The sequence below is a fragment of the Etheostoma cragini genome, chromosome 2, assembly GCF_013103735.1.
Source record: "Etheostoma cragini isolate CJK2018 chromosome 2, CSU_Ecrag_1.0, whole genome shotgun sequence".
Lineage (NCBI taxonomy): Eukaryota > Metazoa > Chordata > Actinopteri > Perciformes > Percidae > Etheostoma > Etheostoma cragini.
This window is the reverse complement of record NC_048408.1, coordinates 17,196,267-17,218,098: the sequence shown is the minus strand read 5'-3', so window position 1 is coordinate 17,218,098 and position 21,832 is coordinate 17,196,267. Positions and strand designations below refer to the sequence as shown.

Below are 21,832 nucleotides of genomic sequence, written 5' to 3'. Positions count from 1 at the left end.
ATTTTGGACCTTGAATGTGATGTAACATTTAATTGGCTGTTAAACAAACCTTAATTAAAAAAACAATATACAACTAATGTGCATGAAAATGTTTTGCTGATGGTAATAAAACAAATAGTACTGGCGCGCCTGGGCAGCGCCCTTCCTCAGCAACAAACAATGTTTTTTTGCCACTGCATGCATACACTGTGGGAGGGTGCTGCCCAAAACGTCTGTTTAAATTATTAAATTGGAGTTCTGTCCTAGTAACTTTATCTTTGCTGACTTACAAACGCAAGTTTGGCTTTTCATTACGGTATATGTATGTATGTACATAACTAGTACTTGTGGTATCATTAATATGTGATCATAAATTTGAATTAAAGCCTTTTAAGCCCCAAAGAAGTGCCATTTGCTTTGACCTGACAGTGAATGTAAAACCCTCAATTTGTTCTTAGACGAAGAAAACACTTTTCAAAAAGTCAAAGTAGTTTTATTTTATCAGGGACAAATTCATACAACTATAGCATCACTTTCAACATAACAGTAGGTGGTTTTTATATTTATTCTCAAGAAACAAAATTGTCTGTCTTGCTCATTGACCTTGCAAACGGAAGAAAGAACATCACTTACAGAAGAGAGAAATATGTTAAAGGCCTCAGCTCTTTTACCACTACTCAGCAGCAGTGGTAAAACAGCGAGGAAGGGTCCACACCTCCGAAAAGGCAACTTTGAACGAGAGCCATCTAGTCAACCGTGTTGTTGCGTTGTTGTGATACTAAATGAGTAGGCAAACCCACAACAGTAGTAAAAGTCCCCATTTTGGGGCTATAGATATACAGTGTCCACAAACCCAACACATTGGTTTATATTATTATCATCATCATCATCATCATCATGTTACTGTTCATTTAAATGAACCAAATAAAACTTGACACATTACAATAACAGCCCTGCCCTTCACCACTTGTCACTGTGAGTTCAGACTCAGAGCAAGTTGTGTCACTGTAGTCTCTCTTCAAGCTTTAAAGTCACACTTGGTCAACCACAAATGTGAATCAGTCAGTCAGCTTGAGTGGAGCCAGCTTTAAAGCTCACAGGTAATATGGATAAGAAATAAAAGGACAAGATAACTGCATCAAAGGAGGTCAGAGTGAAGAGTGTGTGATGTGTTTTGTTTCACTGATGAAGGAAAAAGGAGTTGATGCTATATTTAGTTATATTCTGCGTTTTTGACTGCATGTAACTGACTGGCTTGGTGAGCTGTGAAAGCTGTGTGAGTGTGTGAGTGTGTGAGTGTGTGAGTTCAGGGTTGGCTTTGGATGTGTCTGCGCAGCTCCTGGGCCTTATCCCTCAGGTCAGGTCTGCTATCTGACTGCAGCGTTGACAGGGAGCGCTGCAGCTGCTCCCGGCTCTTTACAGACACGCAGTCCCACTGTTGGCTCTCTGTTAGCATCACGGCACAAGAATATTTCATCAGGGACAATTGGATCAATAATCTGTGATACATACAGTTATACCTTCAAACTCGGAAGTGCTGAAAAAGGTGACACCTCTTTGTATATTGCACATCCAATAACAATAAGAGAAACCCTACCCCTGAAGAAGAACTCGGCTCCCCTTTTAATTTGCTGCATTTGTCAATTACAACTGAACAAACATACATACATACATACATACATACATTTTACAACAATCTTAGTAGCAGTAAATCCTTACCTCCAGTTCTCTTTACAATCAGCTCCACAACTGACAAGGCCTCTGTCCTCACAGAGGAGTAATTTTTGTTTTCTGAAAAGACACAAACATGAAGATAAAATGCAGGCGTATTAGACTATAACACTAAGTACACTGACATTGTGAGGCCCTTACCTAATGGGTAAGTGAGAGCAGCACAGGCCTCTGTGAGGATGTGTGACAATGCGTTGAAGTCTTCACTTTCCTTCTCGAGCAGCAATAACCTACAGAGAAAAACATCACAATGTATACAGTCAATAATTCATTGGAAATGTTCACTGTGAGCACACTTTGATCAGCTTGATTAATTCAGGGTTCATTTCAAGGAACAAATGACAAGAAAATGTTTGTTTGGTTGGTCCTTACCCTTTGAAGTACGCTTTCATGGACTGTAGAACACCAAGCTGGACTCTCCAGGTGCTTAGCTTGAGCTTCTTGCACATGAGGCTGCACACCTCCACCTGGAAACGAGCTGCACACAGACAACGTTCAGAACATCACATAACTGGAGTACAACCGTTCTGCCACTGATCTTGAGCCCTGAGATTGTAGTTGAGTCTCTTGAAGTTAAGCATTGGCTTGGTCTCAGAGTGCTGTAATGCAACTCATATTTTTTATCTACATCTTGAATCTTGCTCCCTTGTCTTCAATCAATAGGCCACAGACCGGACTAGTGAGTCCAAAGACCAGCAGGGTGTTCAACTTCAACAAGAGGGTAAAGGAAATGAAAACTTTTTTAAGCCATAAATCTTGCAGCGTAATATTGTTGTAGGAGTGTTTAATTAGTATCCAGTTTTACTGTGGTATGCACAATTGATTGTCAACATACTATGTACATTTGCTTATTTATGATTTTGGAAAAAACAGAAAAACTTATTTTCTAAAAGGAAAACTTTTTACACATAATTCCATTTTAAAAAATGGTTTAATGTTGAAATTATGATAAAGTGTTCGTTCAACCAGGTTTCATTCCTTTAAGGGTCATTGTAACTGATAATAATAATAATAATTTATACCGTAATACGTGATATTTTCTGAGACTGAGATGAAAATCTCCTACCTTTGCAATCATAGTGTTTAGGATTAATATTTGTCACCATACACAATGTACAATATTTCAAAGAACTGTACAGTGTGGAGAATGTGGTTTAGGGTTTGTTAATTTCCCTGAACCAGTCAACTTGTTATCTGTATCTTACTCTGAGTCTGAGGATTTCTGGGCCACGACTTCCCAAGAGTCTCAAAAGCACAGAGCAGAGCTTCTGTCTGCAGCTCTTTCTCCTTCACATCTCTATCATCATCATCATCCTCCCGGGACCTCAGTGCTGCACCGCCACTCTCTGGGCAGTTCTGTTGGGAATCAGGAAGATAGGTTAAACAGGCTGGTTAAAATGTTGATGTCGTTAAAATAACACAAAGGCAATATCAAATGAGTAGAAGTTATTTAACCTTCTTGATCAGAGGAAAAAGGATCTCAGCCATGTTGTTAAAACGGTCCTCCTGGCTGCTGTGAAGCACATCTCCAGCACAGCGCAGAGCAGCCATTTTGTACACCAGACTCTCCTTACGACATTCCTTCAACACAACCTCCAGCACCTCAGAGATGGTGGGTTGTCCTGCGCAAGGCTTCTTCAGCTCAGTGCTGAAAGCCAGAGGAATGATGGAAGCAATTAAGTGTGGGTACGTACACACAAAAAAAAAAAATATATATATATATATATTTTGTGTGTGTGTACGTACCCACACTTAATAATTATATATATATATATAAACAGTTTAATTTGGAGGGCAAACTGAATTCACTGACAATAGATAAAAGGTTGTCCAAGGAGTCTCACCTGCATTTTGAGACTACTGATCCAATAGCTTTCAATAGCTCCTCCTGAAACAAACAGAAAGAATATATGAAATCATAACTCATTTTGTAAAACAACAATCTCTCTTACTTTTTTCTTCGGCTGTTGTATCACCGTCCGTTACCTTGCCAGCCCATGTGCGTCCAGACAGTCCTTGCATTAAAGCTACTAGCACCATCCCAAGGTGTGGTGCCACCAATGAGCCTGTCTGTTCCTTGGCAACAGTTGCCATAGCAGCTGCACCCTGAGCCTTCATCTTCCAGGACTGGGACAGCAGTGCCTTCTGTGTGATAGCGATCAGTTCTGTCATGTAGAGTCTGATACCTCCAAAGCTTCCTAGAATCAAAGTTAAAAAATAACAAAATACATGATACAGATGCTATGATTGGACTGTGTTTTTAGTCTATACCAATAAAAAAAAAAAAATGCTATTTCCATTTATTCCTTTTTCCTTTTTTTTCATTTACTTCTTCTAAACAACCTTAACTGTACACAACTTTGTACTGTAGCGTGTTTCTCACCTGGGACATTCTCCTGCCACACCTCAGCCCAAAGCGTGGCATCATGGCTCTCTCCTTTCTCCTCATCCGGACCTGGAGCCTGGTGCATACCCAGGAAGGCCAGTGGTAGAGCCACTCCAGCATGGCCCTTCAGCACATCAGGACTGTAGTGGCTTATGGCGTGCATGGTCAACACACATGAAGACTTGTACACTGGCTCTGGGAGTGAGAGAGAATTGAGAAAATAGAGAGTAGAAGAGAGCAGAGTATAAAAGTTACAGTTTGGTTCAATGCACATACAGAATCATTCCATTTGGAGTAAAAATTGTAGATTTTCTGCTGTCTTACCTTCTTTCTCCAAGTACCAGCTGTTGAGCTTTAGTAGTAGTTTCTCTACACTGCCGTCTTTTGCGGTCTGATGGGAAAGACAAATACAACAAGTGCCTTCTGAGTCCCTGAGAACAACCTATGGTGTAATAATATAGCAAGATTGATTAACAGAAGTGGTGCTTACCCTGATCAAGTGTCCCAAAGCAAAGGCGAATGCTTTCTGTACCACAGTGCTTCTGTCATGAATGCCATTTAACAGGGCACTCATCAGTTTACCTGGAAACAACAAAAATCTTTGTCTTTAGTTAAATTGCACCAAACAGAAAACATATTACAGGAACAAATGAGCATACTTGTGCTTTACCTGAGTATGGGGTAAGGTCCTGGGGGCACTGCACTGTGAGTGAAACAATTACACTAGCACAGCCACCCTATGTAGTAAAAAGAGACAAACACAAACAGGCTGACTCGATACACTATCTTTATGACATAAGGAGACAAAGGCCAAGAAATACCAAAGGGTGGATTTAAAAAGACAATCAAAGCATCAACCATTTTCAGACAATTTAAGAATAAGTGACTGCAGATGTGTGGTTACCTTGGTGCCCAAGCCTACTCCGCTCTTGAGCAGCTCGCAGAGCCTGGGAACCAGCTCTCCCAGCACGGAAACATCGAGGTGCTGCAAACACTGAGCACAGGGATACACAAGACAGATCCTTACAAAACAGATCTCACTGACTTTTGTCATGTTTTGTCAAATAGAAACCTTCCTTTCCTGCAACACCTGGAAACTGGGTTGAAAATCCAAAAAGGTCAAGGAAATAGTACTTGAGGTTCAACTAAATAATGATGATTTTTTTTCTTACCATGTTAACGGTCTCCATTATTGGAGAGGACTTGGCAGCACTTAGCCTGGCACTATCCATGGCACTCTAGAGAGGCAGAAAGAGCACAACTTATTGCAATGTGGAGTCTAACCGATGATAGAACTTAAACGCTTTGGTTACCAGACTGGGGGAAGATGTGGTAGACGGCTGAGGTTACCTTTTCTTGTTCTGTGGCTCTGAGACTGAGGTAGTTGAGGACCTGAGGCTCCAGTGTGCTAAGGGCCTCCAGCAGGGCCGGGATCAACCGGGGAGCATGAGGCTTTAGTCTGGCACCGGCCGTCTTACTTACTTTCACCAGAGTCTGAATACTGGTAGGGAATATAATAGATTGGATCAGAGAGAAAGAGGCAGACAATGCTATGGCACAAAATTACAACCAGGTAACGTGGCAACTAAAAGAGCCATGAGGCTCAACTTCATGTTAGTAAACTTGTGTTGCCTTGGTGATTGAGATGAACAAGTAGTTCAATGAGTCAACAAACATATCAGGTTTAATTTAGCTGTGGATGAACAAAATGAAATGTTTAAAAAAAAAAATCTACTTTTACTCTTGAGTTAACTATGGACAACTGTGCAATTAATCACGATTTAAATATTTTAAATAGAGGGACAGCCATAGTTTTAAACAGTTATAATGTAAAAAAAACATCCTCACCCAGTTTGCTGTCTACCCCCACTACAACAATGTTAATTTTGTATTTGAAAGAGAAACAAACAGCATAAGTTGCTTCTACATATGCAACTTCAGAGTCAAACGGGACAACCAAAAGCACATTTATGGACAGAGACGTTACCTTAGTGAGCGGACCTCTGAGACATTGCTGACAATGCCTTTTTCCAGCAGGGTAGGCAACAGTACGGCCACGGTTCGCTGGGCTGCAGAGCCTGTAGACTCACACATACGAGTACACACCTGGACAGATTGTGAGACAGACATTTCTACCAAGGTTATTATGGTTTTGCATTTTTCATTAGTTTTTATTTTTCATTAGTTTTGTCTTTTTGTTTTAAAATTTAGTTTAGTTTCAATTAGTTTTTAAAGCGGGTTTGCTAGTTAAGTTTATTTTTTAAAAAATGCTTAGTTTTGGTTTGGTTTTTCTTAGTTTTAGTGTGAGTTTTAGTCAGTTTTGTAATATGGGTTATTTCTCAGGGGCAAGTTTCAAAAAAGGTCAAAAATATGTATTCTAAATATATTCAACAATAAATAACATCCGTAGGCTACATAAAATGTGCTTATGATGAGCAAAAATATGTAGTCAGTCTACGCAAGACGCAGTAAGTGCAAAATGACCAGGAAAAAACCTAAATAGCCAATCGACTAAAGATGACAGACATCAACAGGCGTTTGGAACTTTGGTCCAAGTAAAGTGGCGAACCATTCGAAGTAAATCGACTCACACAGTTGTGTAGACATCCCTGTATCAATACATATAAACCCACACTTCCTCCTGCTTTTGGTGTTCCAGCGTATTTACTAACCAGCAGCTATTGGGTCGCCGGTGAAAGCCCGCCTGTAGTGTTCTGTTTGACATGGAATGACAGAATTTCTGGGTTCCCAGTAGGAAACACATCCTGGAAATGTTAGACTCAGAATGACATAACGTTATTTGCTCTACGAAAGACATTGACAAAGCTAAAAAAATCTTAGTACATTTTACTTAATAATTTTATTTTAGTTGGTTTTGCAAACAGACATTACAGTTTTAGTTAGTTATCGTTTTTTTGTAATACCTTGTTTTTTATTTCCGTTAACGACAATGTTTTTTTCCCCACCTAGTTTTTGTAATTTGTTGGTTTCTGTTTTGTTAGCGATTAGAAACAGGCAAACAATTACAAAAATGTACATACATTCAGGCCAACATTGTAACAAACAGCTTTACCTTACTGAGTGTCTTCAGTGTTAGGTCTGCTGCTTTCCTTACAGATTCCTGAAATACAAGATGACACATTACAAATTAATGTAATGCTACTTTTTACTTTTTTTACTTTTACTTTTTTTTATTTGTAGTTATTTTGCTTTGCGAATGTAATATCTATGCTTCATGATAGCCTTATATTATTCATCATCTAGTGTGTCAATCCACAGTTTTTTGCAATGTGTTCTATTTGTGAACTATTATAGAATTGCCATCCGTTGCTCTAGATGGGTAACAGTGATTGTAATTATTTCCTGCTTACTTTTATGTCATCAAGGACTCTGAACAATGTCTCCCACATTTCTGCCAGGTGATCTATGAGATCATCAGCTTGGCGGCCACGAATCAGGTCATTCAGGGCCAGGCAGCTGGAAGGAGAACCAATTCATCAAAAACAGATTTCCTCTTACTTTACAATATTGTAGCATATGCTTTTGGGCTTCTTTACCTTTAGACTACAATATTAATATGTAAATGAAAATGTAACACCTTATACATGTTGTTGAAAGACCCTGTTCCTGTGCAAATATAGTGTTGCCATTTCAACCCACTCACTTTGCTTGAAAATATCAATTAAGTTTTTACCGCTAGGCAATATATTGATATAAAAAACATATTGATACATTTTTTAATGTGATATGGAATTAGACCATATGGCATATATTGATATAGTTTAAATTTGCAGTTTTAAGGAGTATTCAGATATTTTACTTTAAAACATTTAAAACATTAAAATGTTAGTTTTTTCTTATTTTCTTTTGCGTGTCTGTCTGCAAATTTGTGTTTTTTTCTGCTGTTTTGAACAGCTGAGCCTGTTGAATAATGAACCAGATGAACAAACCCTGTTTATTAATTATTCATTTGATTTTTCAACTGTTCACTGAAACAGACGGTTTCAATAAAACTACTTACTTACAATATCGGGGTATTTATTTAGTATATTGATATTCAGCCTGAAAATATCGGGATTTGACTTTTGGTCCATTTCGCCCAGCCCTAATTACAATATGAAATGCATTACGGAGCGTTTAGCCTCACACAATGAATTAACAGGCAAAATAAAATTGACAAATTAGATAATAACAGTCTAACTAATTGTTATTTTTAGGAGTTTGATGTTTAGAGTGTGTGTTGTTATTGTACCTGGACTCGCGCACTCTCCAGGTGTTACTGGTCAAGTTGGAAAGAACATCCTGCAGGATCTCCTTAAGATACTTATCAACCTGAAACACATCAGAACAAACCAACTTGCTCACATGACTTTTAATGATAATATTCTTTTACATCTTTGTCTACATCTATTTGTTTGTACATGCGTGTAGTATGTATATGTTTTTGCATGTGGATGTTGCACAGGACTAAACTCCTACCAGGGTCTTATCAGTGACCAAGGCATCCCAGATGCTGGTCATGGCCTGACGAATGCTCAGGTTGGGGTCAAACTGGTAGCGGTACAGGCGGGGCACAAGCTGGGGCAGAAATGGGGCCAGCTGCTCTCCGGCCTTGGCTGCAATTATGTGGAAACCAAAAGCTGCTCCCTAAAAGTAGAAGGGGTCAGGTGCAAAAAGGGTGAGGCAACCCCAGATAGCTAGGAAGAAGTGGTACATGTGGTGGATGGGAAAGAGTTTGAGGATGAGAATGATGCATGCTCGATACCTTGCGGGAGTTCCACATGGCATGATGATTGGCTAGGTTCATGAACTTGTAGACGAGATCTGGTTGATTCAGGTCGCTGGCCAATGAGCAGAGCTCCTTATATGTGGTCAGGCCATGACTGCCAAGAGCCATCAATACAAGAGGGAGACCAAGATCAATTTCTTCACACAAAACCCGCACAAGGAGAATTTTTTGCATTTACATTTGGAAAGCAAAAAAATAGTGCCGACATACGACTTACCCATCAGGTGTTTTCCCCAAACCTTCTCCTTGGAACACCTCTGTATCTTCTGAAACGGTGTGTTTCACTCTGTTTGCAAAGATAAATAAGAATTTACGAATATCTTACTGAAACAGTTTTTACCTTATTTCTTCTCCCCTGCAGAGGGGAAACCACAGCCGCTTGTGACTCTCTCGGTTTCATTCTCTCCACCTTTACTAAACCATCCACTCACCTTTTGCCAGTCATGAGTGTTTCCACCAGGGTAGACACCAGTTCCTGCTGGTCATCCTCTCCTCCCATCTCATAGACGAGGCCCAGGCCTTTAGACGCCACATCCTGACTCAAGTCTAGATAAAAAAAAAAAATAAAAAAAAAAAGGATGGACTAAGAATTGGGAAGGACAGAATGATGCACAAAAGCATTTATAAAAAGCACTGGCTGGTGTCAATAATGAACAGATCAATCCAACAGTCACGTTAAATAGAAGTCTTTTCTTACCATCAGGGTCTGAGAGAACAGAGATGAAGGCCACCTGAATCTCCTTCAAATGGGACTGTAGGAGTAAAGCCAAAATTATTTGTTAATGTTTGACAAACACAAAGGATTTGACATAAGGTATACACACCAAGTCTGAAATGTGTCCTTCTTTGCTACAAAAAAACATAGCCCTCAACCACGGATGATTTCCTTATTAAGAGAATAAAAGGATTATGTATTTCCTACAACTAAAAGGTAATTTTTAAATACAGACACCTTCTGTGACAAATGTGAAGAAAAGAAAAGGAAAAGCGTTCCAAAAACTATTACTAGAACAATAAAGTTATTAGCCTAAATATAAGGTCATAGTCGTCTTTTAACATCTGACATTTTCAAAAGGAAAATGGCAGGATTGGTGTGCAAACTCAAGATCTTACATTCCAAAACAAGGTAATGCACAATTTCACAAAAGGAACAAAACTCTTCTTAACAGTTACTGTTAAATGATCACTCTCTTGGTTATCAGAGCTCAGTCTTTGAACTATGACCGGGTTTATCTTTAGATTCAGAGGTATATAGTTGCACAATACACCCACCATGATTTCCTTGTGTTGGCTGAGTTTCCTGACCAGGGAAAGCAGCCATATGCAGGATGCCTGTCGGACATGGGGGTTCTGGCTGGGAATATACCTGGCCAGGATGGAATTGAGGGCCCAAGGAACCATATCATTATTTTTCACATCTAATAGAGAAAGGAAGATAGTGTAAATGTTGTTAAGGGACAAAAATGAATATTCAGATAAAAAAAGTACATACCATTGTATGTAAATATATGCTCAGGCCTACTTAATTGTTCACACATCAGATCACTAGCTGCTAAACCTAAGTGATATATGTCTTTCATCATTAAGTATTTCACTGTGACAAACCTGTCATTATGAAAGAGATAGTCAGATAAATCTGACCCCTTGAAAAAAAATAAAAAAATATTGCAATGTGAAAGATCATCCTAAACACGTACTTGACAACCAAATCAATCTAATTTGTGTAAATTTAGCTTCAAAGATAACCTAATCCATTACTACTGCAGGTCAGTTTTATTCCAAAATATATAAACCCGTACAAAGAAGTACAAATTAAGTCATTGTATATAGTTATTTTATTTATATAGCCCAATATCACAGATTTCTAATCGGTTCAGCATAGGTCAACCTTTGTTAAAAAAAAAATTATTTTAATTTAAATAAACTCCCCAAACAAAAATGGAAGAAACATCAGAAAGAGCAACTGAGGAGGCGGTCCTTCTCCCTGGAGTGACAGATATGCAATAGATGTGTGTACAGAATAAACCAACATACTAAAATTCAACTACTACAACTAAAAGGACTTACTGTGTGGTGGGGTGTACTGGTCTTCGGTGCAGGTCCACGGGTCTCTGGCGGCTCCAGAGCTAGTGCCTATTGCAACACTGGTTATAGCCTCGCCAACTGCAAACTGGAGCTCCACCTGTTTGGCCTTAAGAAAAAAAAAGGAAAAAAGTGAGCAAAGTTTCCAATAATTAGCCCCCAAACAGCTTCAAATGTGGACCATGTCGATGAATGTTAATTTGAGAGTGCAAAAATTCCCACTCCTGCCAATAATTGAAGGTTTGATTCATCAGCTTGAGACCCATTACCTAACAATGCAAAAATACTCCATTTGTTTTTCCCTCTTTCAGAAAGCGTGCCTACTAATGTTCCCAAACAATCGGTTAGCTCTAACTGCTTTGTTGTTGTGTTTGTAAAAGTCTGCATTGCTGTTGTTAAAAGTACTGTCGGTCAGAATCTTTCATTACCTCTACAGAGTCCATGAGACCCTGCAGCAGCTTTTTCTGGTAAGGGAAGTCTCCATCTCCCACAGGTAGGTAACCCAAGGTCTGGATTGATCGCTCCTTCATCTGGACCACATACATGGACAGATGGTGATATCCAAACAAGATAGTTAAAATATATAGGAGTTACAAATCTTTCAGCTGAGGATCAGATGCATCATACATGAATACGTGTCCTCACAAAAAAAAACATTGAAGCAACCACTTCCTTTTGTGTAGTCGCTGGTTACCTTTGTGCTTTCCTTGCCAGAAGGGATGCGAGACAGCAGATTTTCCACGACTGAAAGTTTGGTGAAGCCCACTCCATCTGCAGGGATGAGTAGGGTGCCATTACGGCCTATTTCTCCCAGAGCTGTACACGCTGCTACAGCCAGAAGTGCAATACTGCTGTCCAGGAAGGAACCTGGACGGACACAGACACACACACACACACACACAGACACACACATCAGCCAGATGTTGGTGTGGAGGATGCCATCCTCTACATGCTACACCGGGTCCTTTCCCATCTGGATAAGGGGAATGGCACAGTGACGATGCTCTTCTTGGACTTCTCCAGTGCCTTTAATACCATCCGGCCCCATATACTTCAGGATAACTGAACAGGATGGGAGTGGACCCCTTTCTGGTAGACTGGATCAGAGACTACCTCACTGACAGTACGTCAGATGGAGGGACAATGTGGTCAGGAGCACTGGAGCCCCCCAGGGCACGGTGCTGGCCCACCTTCTCTTCCCCCTGTACACTCGGAGCTGTGTCACATACAGAAGTACGCCGATGACACAGCCATCGTTGGGTGTATCTGGGGTGACAGGGAGAAGGACTATTGGAGTCTAGTTGGGGACTTTACTCTCTGGTTTTGCACTAACTGCATACAGCTCGAAACCTCTAAGCAGAAGGAGCTGGTCATTAACTTTGGAAGGTCCAGACCAAGAACGCGACCAGTCCTGCCGGAGGGAGATGAGGTGGAGGCGGTTCAGTCATACAAATACCTCGGACAGGAGTGTTCTCTTCTACACTGTGGTTTGCTGGGGTGGCAGCACACTCAAGAAGGACACCTCCAGACCGGATAAACTGATCAAGCGGGCCAGTTCTGTGGTCGGCATGAAGCTGGACTCACTGGTGACAATGGCAGAGCGGAGGACACTGGACAAACTGCTGGACATTACTGACAATGCAAGTCACCCCCTGCACACCGTCATCAGCACCCAGAGGAGCCTGTTCAGTGGAAGGCTGCTCTTTCCGAAGTGTAGGACCAACAGACTCAAGGACTCCTTTGTCCCTCATGCTATTACACTCTACAACTCCTCTCTTGGGGTGTCCAGGTATTAATGTTACTTGCATTAATACCTGGACACTTTAACACTCTAACACTTAACACTTTGATAATTTATGGTAAATGTCTTTTTTATAGTCAAAGGTGCTTGTGGTTGCTGCTGTTATTACAGTTATTTATACTGTCTTCCTATTTTTTTCTCTCTATACTGTATTTTTTTTGCTAAATTTTTTTGCTAGAAATGTCATTTTCCTTGCGGGAGTCATCCCAAAAGGATTAATAAAGAATAGTATAAGTCTACACAGGTGAACCCATACTGAGTGGATGAACCCATTAAGACAGAAATAATTTGTTTGTTCACAAAAGGTTTAATGGCAAATAAAAAAGAAAAGAATGTTGTTAGGAGATAAAAACTATTTTCTAAATATCTCCTCACTACAATATAGGCAAATACATTAGAAGATCAATATATTGTATTCTAACAGCTGTTATAGTCATTAAATTAAGTAGTAAATTGTTTCAAAAATAATTACATACCAATTGTCTTGGTGGCCATGGCAACAAGTTCATCATCTCCTTGTAAGGTGATGCTTATTTGCTGCTCCATGTCGTGCGTAGAGTCCTCAGAGGTGACAGCTTTCTTTTTGATCATATACCTTCCCACCATGTAACCGAGAGCCAAGATGGCACCATGCTGACTCTCAGGACTCTGTGGTTCAACAAAACCAATTAACATTTACACAAGGTAAAAAACACACTTTTAAAATATAAAAAAAAAGTTCAAGTGCCCCAAAGAAACAAAGTGGCATACATGGTTGTCTTTGGTGATTTTGAGCAGATTGTACACAGCCGTCTGCAGCTCATTGCCAGTCATGGTGGAAACCACCACAGCATAGAGTTGGGCTGCGAGCTCCCTCATGTCCTCCTTATTTGTGTTCATCAGACTCTGGAGGTGAAAACATCTGTTATTACAGCTGAATGCACTGACAGTGGAGAAATATGAACTTGGCTCATGGTTTTACAATATCACAGGACAGCTTGTTTAGTGGTGCTGATATTTGTCTCACTAATGAATTAAAGCACAATCAATCCAAATGTAGAATTGCCTCCATGCTACATTTAAATAAACACATGGATAAATGAAATACTCACTTTAATCCAGTCAATTTTATCAATAAATCTAGGAGCCAGTTTGTCTGGGCAGACAGACACGATCTCCAGTAGACAGTACATAACTGTGATTCCTGTTGAGATTAAAAATGAAAGTACAATAAATAACACATGGAGAGTGTTTCTAAACATGATTATCTATATCAATATACTCGTTTCTTTTTTTACAATATAACACCATATAGATGCACACATGACTCTTAATAGGTTCAATAAACAAAACCAATGCATTGTGTACCACTCCAATTAACTCATGACCCGATTCAGACCCAAGTGTGATTAATATAACCTACTTGTAATACTTCAAAATCATCCTAGACGTTCTATGAAACCCTTTGTAACAATAGTAACCAGACTTGAACCTGCAGTATAATGGCCCTAAGGAAAGAGCAGGTTAACATCTCTCACCTCCCACAGCAGAAAGCAGTTGCTGCAGCAGATCCATGTAGATATGAACAGGGTTTGCCTCAGAACCCTTTGACTGAGACTCAGAGGATAGCAGTGTGTGGACGTAGCGTCCGATGCCTGGTGCATCGTCCTGCATGTCTGCCAGACGTGTGGACATGGGTGTAACCCCGGCGCTGTGGGCTAAACACATCCTCAGGTAGAGCACGATCTAGGAAGACAGGGAAAAATTAGGTGTCTGCTGCAAAAAATACAAACTGAATTTGCAAACCCATCCCATGTCACACTATGTATGGCTGTCACAGGCTCATAACCAATTTATATTTACCTCCCCAAATGCAGACGGGTTGAAAGGAATAGTGGAGGTTCCAACAATGTACTTAGCGGGAGTCTTGATCCTCTGAGCCGCCTGACAATGACAAGATAAAAACAATTCATTATTTCTTTCAGCCAAAATGGGTGTAACCTGGGTGTATTGTCTCAGAGAGAATAAAAAATAAGCACAGAGCCTCACCTTCTCCTGGACATAGGCCACCATGTCAGGAAAGGAGGGCATTGGCTTTGGTCCCTCCTTCTCTGAGCTCTTGGTAGGAAAAGCTCTCAGCACCTTCTTGGCCTCCCCAGACACCTCCTCTCTTCTAAACACAGGAAGAAAAAAAAAAAACTTGTTTAATTTTTTGGCACCACTCAATAAAGTAAACCATTAACACCTAATTTTAGCGTTAACCATCTCCCATCTTACTTGTCTCTTATTGTGTGAAGGATATAAAAAGTGCTTTCATAACTTAATAAATTGCTGTGCAGCGAATAGTTTACCATTATGAGAAGTTTTTTGTGTATTTTGGGACTTACGGGTCTCCAGCTGCCAACAGCAGCAGGTATCTTGATGGCACATGATCAGGACCAAACACGGTGCTGGCAAACTTCATGGCCACCTGGCGAACTTGCACCTCCGGCTGCCACAAAAATATGAAACTAGAGTTCTTGATTTGCCTCATGACTACTTACTAAGCTAATCAACATTAAAAGTCTTCATAAAACAAATTTTGCCCATGTAGACTCACCTTTCCAATGTATGCAGCCACCAGTGCCTCCATTAGGTTCAGCAGTGCCCCCTGTAGGTTGGCATAAGCTCCAACCATCATAGACAAAGCTTCCTGAATGGCGAGACGGACATCGGCCTCCTCCTAAAGTTTAAGACAGAATTTTGGAAATATCAATTTCAGACACACCATGTTTTCTTATAATGTATTGTTGTGTGCTGCTGAGTTTTCATTGCATTTGATGTCAGATCTTTGAGAGATCTTTCACTTACCTTGCACATGGACTCAAAAAACTGCTGTACGAGTGCAATATCCTTAGTAAACAGCTGTGGCATGCGGCTAGAGGAGAGGATATAAAATATAGAATACTTTGTTATTCTAAAATACCATACTAAGCTAGCAATGCTTAAGGAAAAAAATTAGTATTTTTTTCATTATACCTTGACAGCTTTCCAACAGCAGAGTAGGCAACACTTAGCAGCTTTGGATCCTGCGAGAACAAATGTTTAGTAGGTATATATGAAATTAAACCATAAATGCAGACAGTTTAAATATGTGTTGTCACTTGTTGTTTTACCTCCTTGTATTCATTGATGAGCTTGGTGAGACCATTAAGCAGCATTAGTCCCAAAGGTTTATTAGTGTCAGGACATCTTAAAAAAACAAATATTATTTAAGTGAAAAAAACAGCAACACTTGAGAAATTAAACATGGATGTATCTAGAAAAAGTACACTTTTCTTACACCATGCATATGTGATGGACAAACTGCAACGTGAGAGACAGAAGTTTGTTGTTGGTGTTGGCTCCAAACAGACCATCATACACAACCTACCGAGGAAAGGAAAGGAATGATTGTACAACGCACTGGAGCATGTCCTTGAAAATAATTTAGCCTACCGACAGACTTACTTTGAAAATTGGGAATACACAAATGTACCCACAAGCATGGACAAAGAGCCTACCTGGATGTTAGCTGGAAAGCACTCTGCGGCTAGGCGTGACCGCAGAAGATGTGGCAGGATCTTCAGTTTGACTCTTGTGCTTACTGGTTCGTGTTTCAGCTCTTGTTTCACATTGCCTCCCTAGTGCACATAGAAAACAGTATTTTATGCATTTTTTTAAACTCTCGGGTGAACTTGCAAAGTAAATGTTTACAAACCTTTGTTTTAAGAGGAACATCCCCCAGATACACCTTGTACATCTTGTTGATAATTAGAGGATTGTTCCAATCAATGATGCTGGAAGACAGTAGAACAAGGACATGACCAATGATATGAATAAACGTTTGTGCTTTCAGCATTTCTTTCTGATGGATGTTGATGCCAGCCTTCAATCTGGTTAAACTTCAAAGAAAAAGTTATTGGTAAAGAATCAATCATTTAGAGAGTAATGGTTTTAGCTTGTGAATTTCAACGGGTATACCTAATAATTAGATATTTTATTGTATAATTTACTGAGTTAGAAGAAAGATTGAGTACATGACGTAATACTCTGTAAAGCACATGTAAACCAGAGATGATTAAAGGTCCTCCACCTACCTCTGTTTGCTCTTCAGCTCCAGATCAGCTGCAGTGGCCACACTGTGTCGGGTGTCGCTTGACGCCACCACCAGGTGCACCACTGTCTCCACCTCTGGAACTTGCTTTGCCTCCATGAACTTTACTATGCCCAGCTTACACTGTTGAAACCAAATACTCAATGAAGAAGTTATACTCATTATGCAGCCCTTAAAATACAGGGGTTCAGACGTAATCCAAAAACATCTATTATCCAACTGCTTTTTGAAATGAGCTGTTTTTAGAACAATTTTAGAGATGCACGTATTTTAAATTGAGTGAGGTACAACATTTTGGGATAGAGTTATGCTTTGTCAAGAAAGCATGCAAAAACATTTAACCTGCACAAACTGCCATAAATAAAGCCACAATTCATCCTTCAATCGGTTATTGTACCTGCTCTAGCTGCTCAGCGCTCCACTGGGTTTCTCCTATCACCCTCTTGGCAGCATAGACACTCATCCCTGGGGGAGGCTGGGGGAGACCCTGGCCACCTGCAGCCACTGTCCCTTCTGCAGAACCTCCCTGGGAGGAGGAGGCAGCAGGGCGAGTCGGGGATTCATTCAGCACAAACCTAAAGGAGCCGGACAGAGAACAAGTCAACATTCTTGTTCCAAAAGACAATAGTTCCATTCATAGATACAAATTATATATATTTTTAATTTATTTTTATAAATGCATATACACACACAAATAAAAAACAATGTAGAAAATATTTAAATTAAATCATAGAGTACCGCGTAACAAACAAAACAATGAACAACCCCCCACCCACGCCCCCACTCAGCTCACTACAACCAATTACTGGTTATTTATGCAAAACAAAGGTACAACAAAAACAGGCACACATTCAATTGGGTAGTACTTCTAAAATGAGTGAAATAGGAAATAAAGGGTTTCTAATTATGGAAAAATGTTACTGTAACATTCTTGATCAAATGTTTGGTGTACAATTCTGACCCATACAACCTTACAATACCCAAAGCATGCAGCATAAACGTACCCGTAAGGCATCAGTAAAACATCCAACATGAACTCCAGCAGCAGCTGCACGGTCTTTGGCCTCTCAGTTAAGTTAAAAGGAAAAACTATCTTGGAGGTGTCTGCAGGATACTTCATATGGTAAAGAGTAGGGATCAGCAGGTGCATCAGGCTAGGAGAAGAAAGAGCAAAGAAAAATTATAATATAATCCAACAAGGAATGGATAGGGTTAGCCCCATATAAGAGGACTGAGGCCGTGTCTGTGTTTAAATGTATTCATGCGTCAATCAAGAACAAAACTCCATTATTGTTTTATTACGGTATTATGATAACAGTAAATATGCTTGTGCATCCTAATGTGTGAGTGTATGTGTCCCCTCACCTGTCCTGCTGTGGCTGTGGCTTGCCTTCCATGGCAGTGAGAAGGGTGGGGGCCAGCTCGCACTGTTTTCCCACCTCCAAACGTGGGTAGCCCATTTTGATGTAGATGATGGTGAAATTCTACAAAATACATTGATTAAACAATCAATATGCACATCAATACTTAAACAAAATTAGAGCTGAATTGGTGTCTGATTACTACCTAAATGTTAAGATAGATTCCAAATGCTGCACTGGTATACAATCTATATCAGTGACACCAAAATGTACAAGTTGTGTTATATGGTATTAAAACTTAGGTATTAAAATCCAGAAGCAGAAAAGCAAATATGTATCTAGTTAATGTACACTACCAGTCAAAGGTTCAGGACCACTTACAAATTTCCATACTACACACAGAATACCAGATGATCTGAGTGGGTGGCTCATCGTATATGCAATATCTACATGAACCATTATCAGCAACCATCCAATGGTCAAAAAGCACCTTCTGTTTACTAATCTGATATAATTTAATAATAAAACATAAAAAATAAATAAAAATCAAAAAAACTTAGTGAGAAAACATTGGAGAACCCTTTTGCAAATATGTAAGCACACAATGTAATCTGAAAACTGCTGCCTTGGTTAAAAACAAACAAATCAACTGATCTTAGCTGGTATTCTGTCTATAATGGAGTCCAATGGAAATTTCTAAGTGAACCCCAAATTTTTGACTGGTAGTAACTAGTTACCAAAAATCAATTACATACGCAACTGCTTTCTGCTCCAGACTCTCAATAGGGATTGCATGTACCAACAAATTTGATTGTATTATAAATGTATATTAAACGTCTGGCTTCATAGCAACTACATTGTAAAATTATATTCTTACCGTCACAAAGGAGGCGGCAGCAGGATCTTGGTACTGTACCAGCAAAGTTTCTACTGGTAGCTGAATCTTAGGTCTGCTTTTTATCCTCTTGTTCAAGTGGACCAACAACTCCATTACCTAGCAGAGGACGAAAGAAAGTTCTATGGTTATTTGATAAACAAATGCATACATCAAACCTTACAGGCAAAAAAGAAAGTTTCAAGCTCATTACAAGCATCTGTGGATCAGGGAGAAGTGCGTCTATCTATATAGGTTCTATTGGTTTATTTCAAGTATTGGTAAAAAAAAAATGAGGAAATGAATTGAGGTTCTGATGGCATTAAATTGCAATTTATTTCTATTTGAGGTTTAGCTAGAGCACAGACTCATGTGTCATTGGCATGTCTTTGGGCACAGATAGACAATACGCCTCTTACTTTCTTTCGTACACCCTCCTGAACGCTGGAGAGTTTGAGGAGCACAGGGGGTAGGAACTTGGAGATAATGTCCTGTAGCTGTTCATCTGTTTCTGCATGGCCCAAGCGTAGGAACACACGTTCCAGTTGATCTGTCAAAACACATTTAAGACATTGATAAACACTTATGTCTCATTGTCTGGTTGCTATTCGTCACACCCCAAGAATAAACACTCAACATGGGACCAGTTTCAGTTTTCCATTCAAATATGGAAGCGTCGTTACAGCCCATTAGTTGCATGCAACCACTATGAAATCACCATGAAACCACACCTTCAAACAGAACACGGGGAGTAAATTAACTCCAACACAAAATTAAAACGGGTGAACTATAAACAGGCAGTCTCAGTTTAGTTGAAAAGATCGTCCTGTCAGCTGCTGAGTTGGTGAAACCATCACCCAGCCTTGCAGTCTTTCTCTTAGCATGGTTCACCAACCAGCTAGCTACAACCATTGACAAGCTATCAATGCGTTTCATTTCATTTTGTGTCCATACCACTGGGTTTACATACACACTGACACTCTGTGAAATTAACCCCAAATGCTCTAAACAGTCAATTTGTAAACCTACACCTTAAATGTTTGATTAATGAAAGTATATTAACATTAGCATACGGCAGTTTTATTTTGACCATGACTGGGCAAACGGCCTCCTGACGTTAGCATTCTAGCTAGCTAGCTATATAGCTGAGTAGTTAGCTATCGTTTCTGCACCAACTTTTAAATGACAGAAGCTTTATCGTGGCTTAGAAAAACATCCCACTCGGTAAAATGACGCCGGACTGTTCTCGCTTAATTTTGACAGCCATGATTAAGACATTTTAAGAGATATTAATCACCAATAACGCAGAGAGAAACTTACTGAGTTCATCCTGGGCAGCCATGTTTCCAGAAAGTCATAGCGACGCACACCGTTGACTGAGTGTATCTGCACTCAGTAGTACCACTCCTTCAACAGCACTGACATAAAGCACAATTTTGATATACAGGCATGCATGCTTATGGGCTTTATGACCACTGAAATAACTCACCATGTTATGTATCTTTATTATGTCATATCATTTTTTATTATGCTTCATTATTCTATTGTTTTATAGTATGTCTACTTTCATGGTATGTCTACTTAAACACATTAGAGTTTTTGGGCCACTTGTAAAAATGTATTTGAGTTCTGAGTTCAAGATCGAAATACTGTGATTTTTTTCCATACTTATGGAAATTAATTCTGAAATTAAAATCAGAAATCAAATGTTTCTCAATCCTCTACTTTCTTACTATTATGCTGTTATTCTATGCAGTATGCATTTCTTCCTAATAATCTTATTTTATCTTATCTTCAAAACACAATGTGTGATTGTAGTCCACTGCTTCTCCTGGATATAGGCTCTATACCAAACACAACATAAATCACATATCACAATAATGTAGGCCACACATGACCAGGGTTAGTGAACTGCGTTTGCCACTGCAATGCATGCTACAGCCTGATCTTTTTATCATATGGTACCACTTTCTGATAAGGCCCCTTGAAGAAGTACAAGTTGCAACTTGACTTTATAAATGTTAATAAAACATGGACTATTCTTTAAACTTTATCCATTTATAAGACAAACACTTGGATTGTGAGGTTGTAAAAAAAACATCTGGTTGGTAGATCCTCCTGCAGTATAACACTTGGCCATTTATAAAGTGTTCTTAAAACAATTTAAGTTTGCAGTTTTACATGTATTAATAAGTGGATGTTCCGGACGCTCTGCAATTCTTTTCCAAAAGGTCAGAGATCAAATAATCCATTGGAGGTGTTTTTCCTAAGGATCTGTTTTAAAACCTTTTAGAGAGATAATTTATTAGCAATAACTGAGAGCAGGAACATACCTTTACCCTAGAACTTTAAATAAAACATTGTTATCATTTGCTTTCGATTTAGATTTGCTAATATGTATCCTTTACTTAGTTCTAACAAATTCTTAAAACAAATCTTAAAGTCAATGTGGTATTCCTGATGAACTAGAGTTAGGAAGACATAGTGTCATAAAGAAAAATTAAACACAAACCTAGAGATATTTCACAAACTGACCACACAAAAATTGATCTATAAAACATTACAAAATTTGTTCAGTTCCAACTTGTAAAATGTACCTTAACAGATAATAATTGTTTCGGTGATTTTCATGATGCTTTAAATAATAGTGTGTACAATTTGTTTTAATAGATCAAATGCATAATAAACTCCAAAATGTAGTTTCAAGAGTCAAGT

The 21,832-nt window shown here is 39.3% G+C and overlaps 1 protein-coding gene across 1 annotated transcript; it reads right to left on the bottom strand.

Moving 5' to 3' along the window:
- Nucleotides 1-540: 540 nt before the first annotated feature.
- ecpas (Ecm29 proteasome adaptor and scaffold) lies at nucleotides 541-20,459 on the bottom strand. The gene is made up of 49 exons (XM_034859600.1): nucleotides 20,438-20,459; nucleotides 19,537-19,667; nucleotides 19,121-19,237; nucleotides 18,248-18,366; nucleotides 17,887-18,036; nucleotides 17,280-17,457; nucleotides 16,866-17,005; nucleotides 16,487-16,565; nucleotides 16,290-16,409; nucleotides 16,070-16,155; nucleotides 15,903-15,978; nucleotides 15,766-15,815; nucleotides 15,598-15,664; nucleotides 15,347-15,469; nucleotides 15,135-15,238; nucleotides 14,797-14,920; nucleotides 14,611-14,691; nucleotides 14,286-14,493; nucleotides 13,860-13,951; nucleotides 13,519-13,653; nucleotides 13,245-13,416; nucleotides 11,662-11,834; nucleotides 11,396-11,497; nucleotides 10,953-11,076; nucleotides 10,158-10,303; nucleotides 9,583-9,637; nucleotides 9,317-9,431; nucleotides 9,103-9,171; nucleotides 8,862-8,979; nucleotides 8,576-8,743; nucleotides 8,349-8,428; nucleotides 7,468-7,573; nucleotides 7,170-7,217; nucleotides 6,084-6,202; nucleotides 5,447-5,597; nucleotides 5,269-5,334; nucleotides 5,001-5,090; nucleotides 4,767-4,833; nucleotides 4,587-4,678; nucleotides 4,421-4,487; nucleotides 4,094-4,291; nucleotides 3,697-3,908; nucleotides 3,555-3,598; nucleotides 3,166-3,358; nucleotides 2,916-3,066; nucleotides 2,083-2,188; nucleotides 1,852-1,940; nucleotides 1,699-1,770; nucleotides 541-1,425 (listed from the first exon to the last, which is right to left on the bottom strand). Exons 1-49 carry the CDS (start codon nucleotides 20,457-20,459, stop codon nucleotides 1,286-1,288), a joined length of 5,535 nt encoding a protein of 1,844 aa, XP_034715491.1. The 3' UTR covers nucleotides 541-1,285.
- Nucleotides 20,460-21,832: the final 1,373 nt, after the last annotated feature.

Coding starts and splice junctions, on each gene's coding strand:
- ecpas (XM_034859600.1), bottom strand. CDS start 20,459: ATGGCTGCCCAGGATGAACTCA. Junction 11,498..11,661: donor CTGGCAAGGAAAGCACAAAG/GTAACCAGCGAC, acceptor TATGTGGTCCAG/ATGAAGGAGCGATCAATCCA. Junction 9,172..9,316: donor ACACTCATGACTGGCAAAAG/GTGAGTGGATGG, acceptor CTTTGCAAACAG/AGTGAAACACACCGTTTCAG.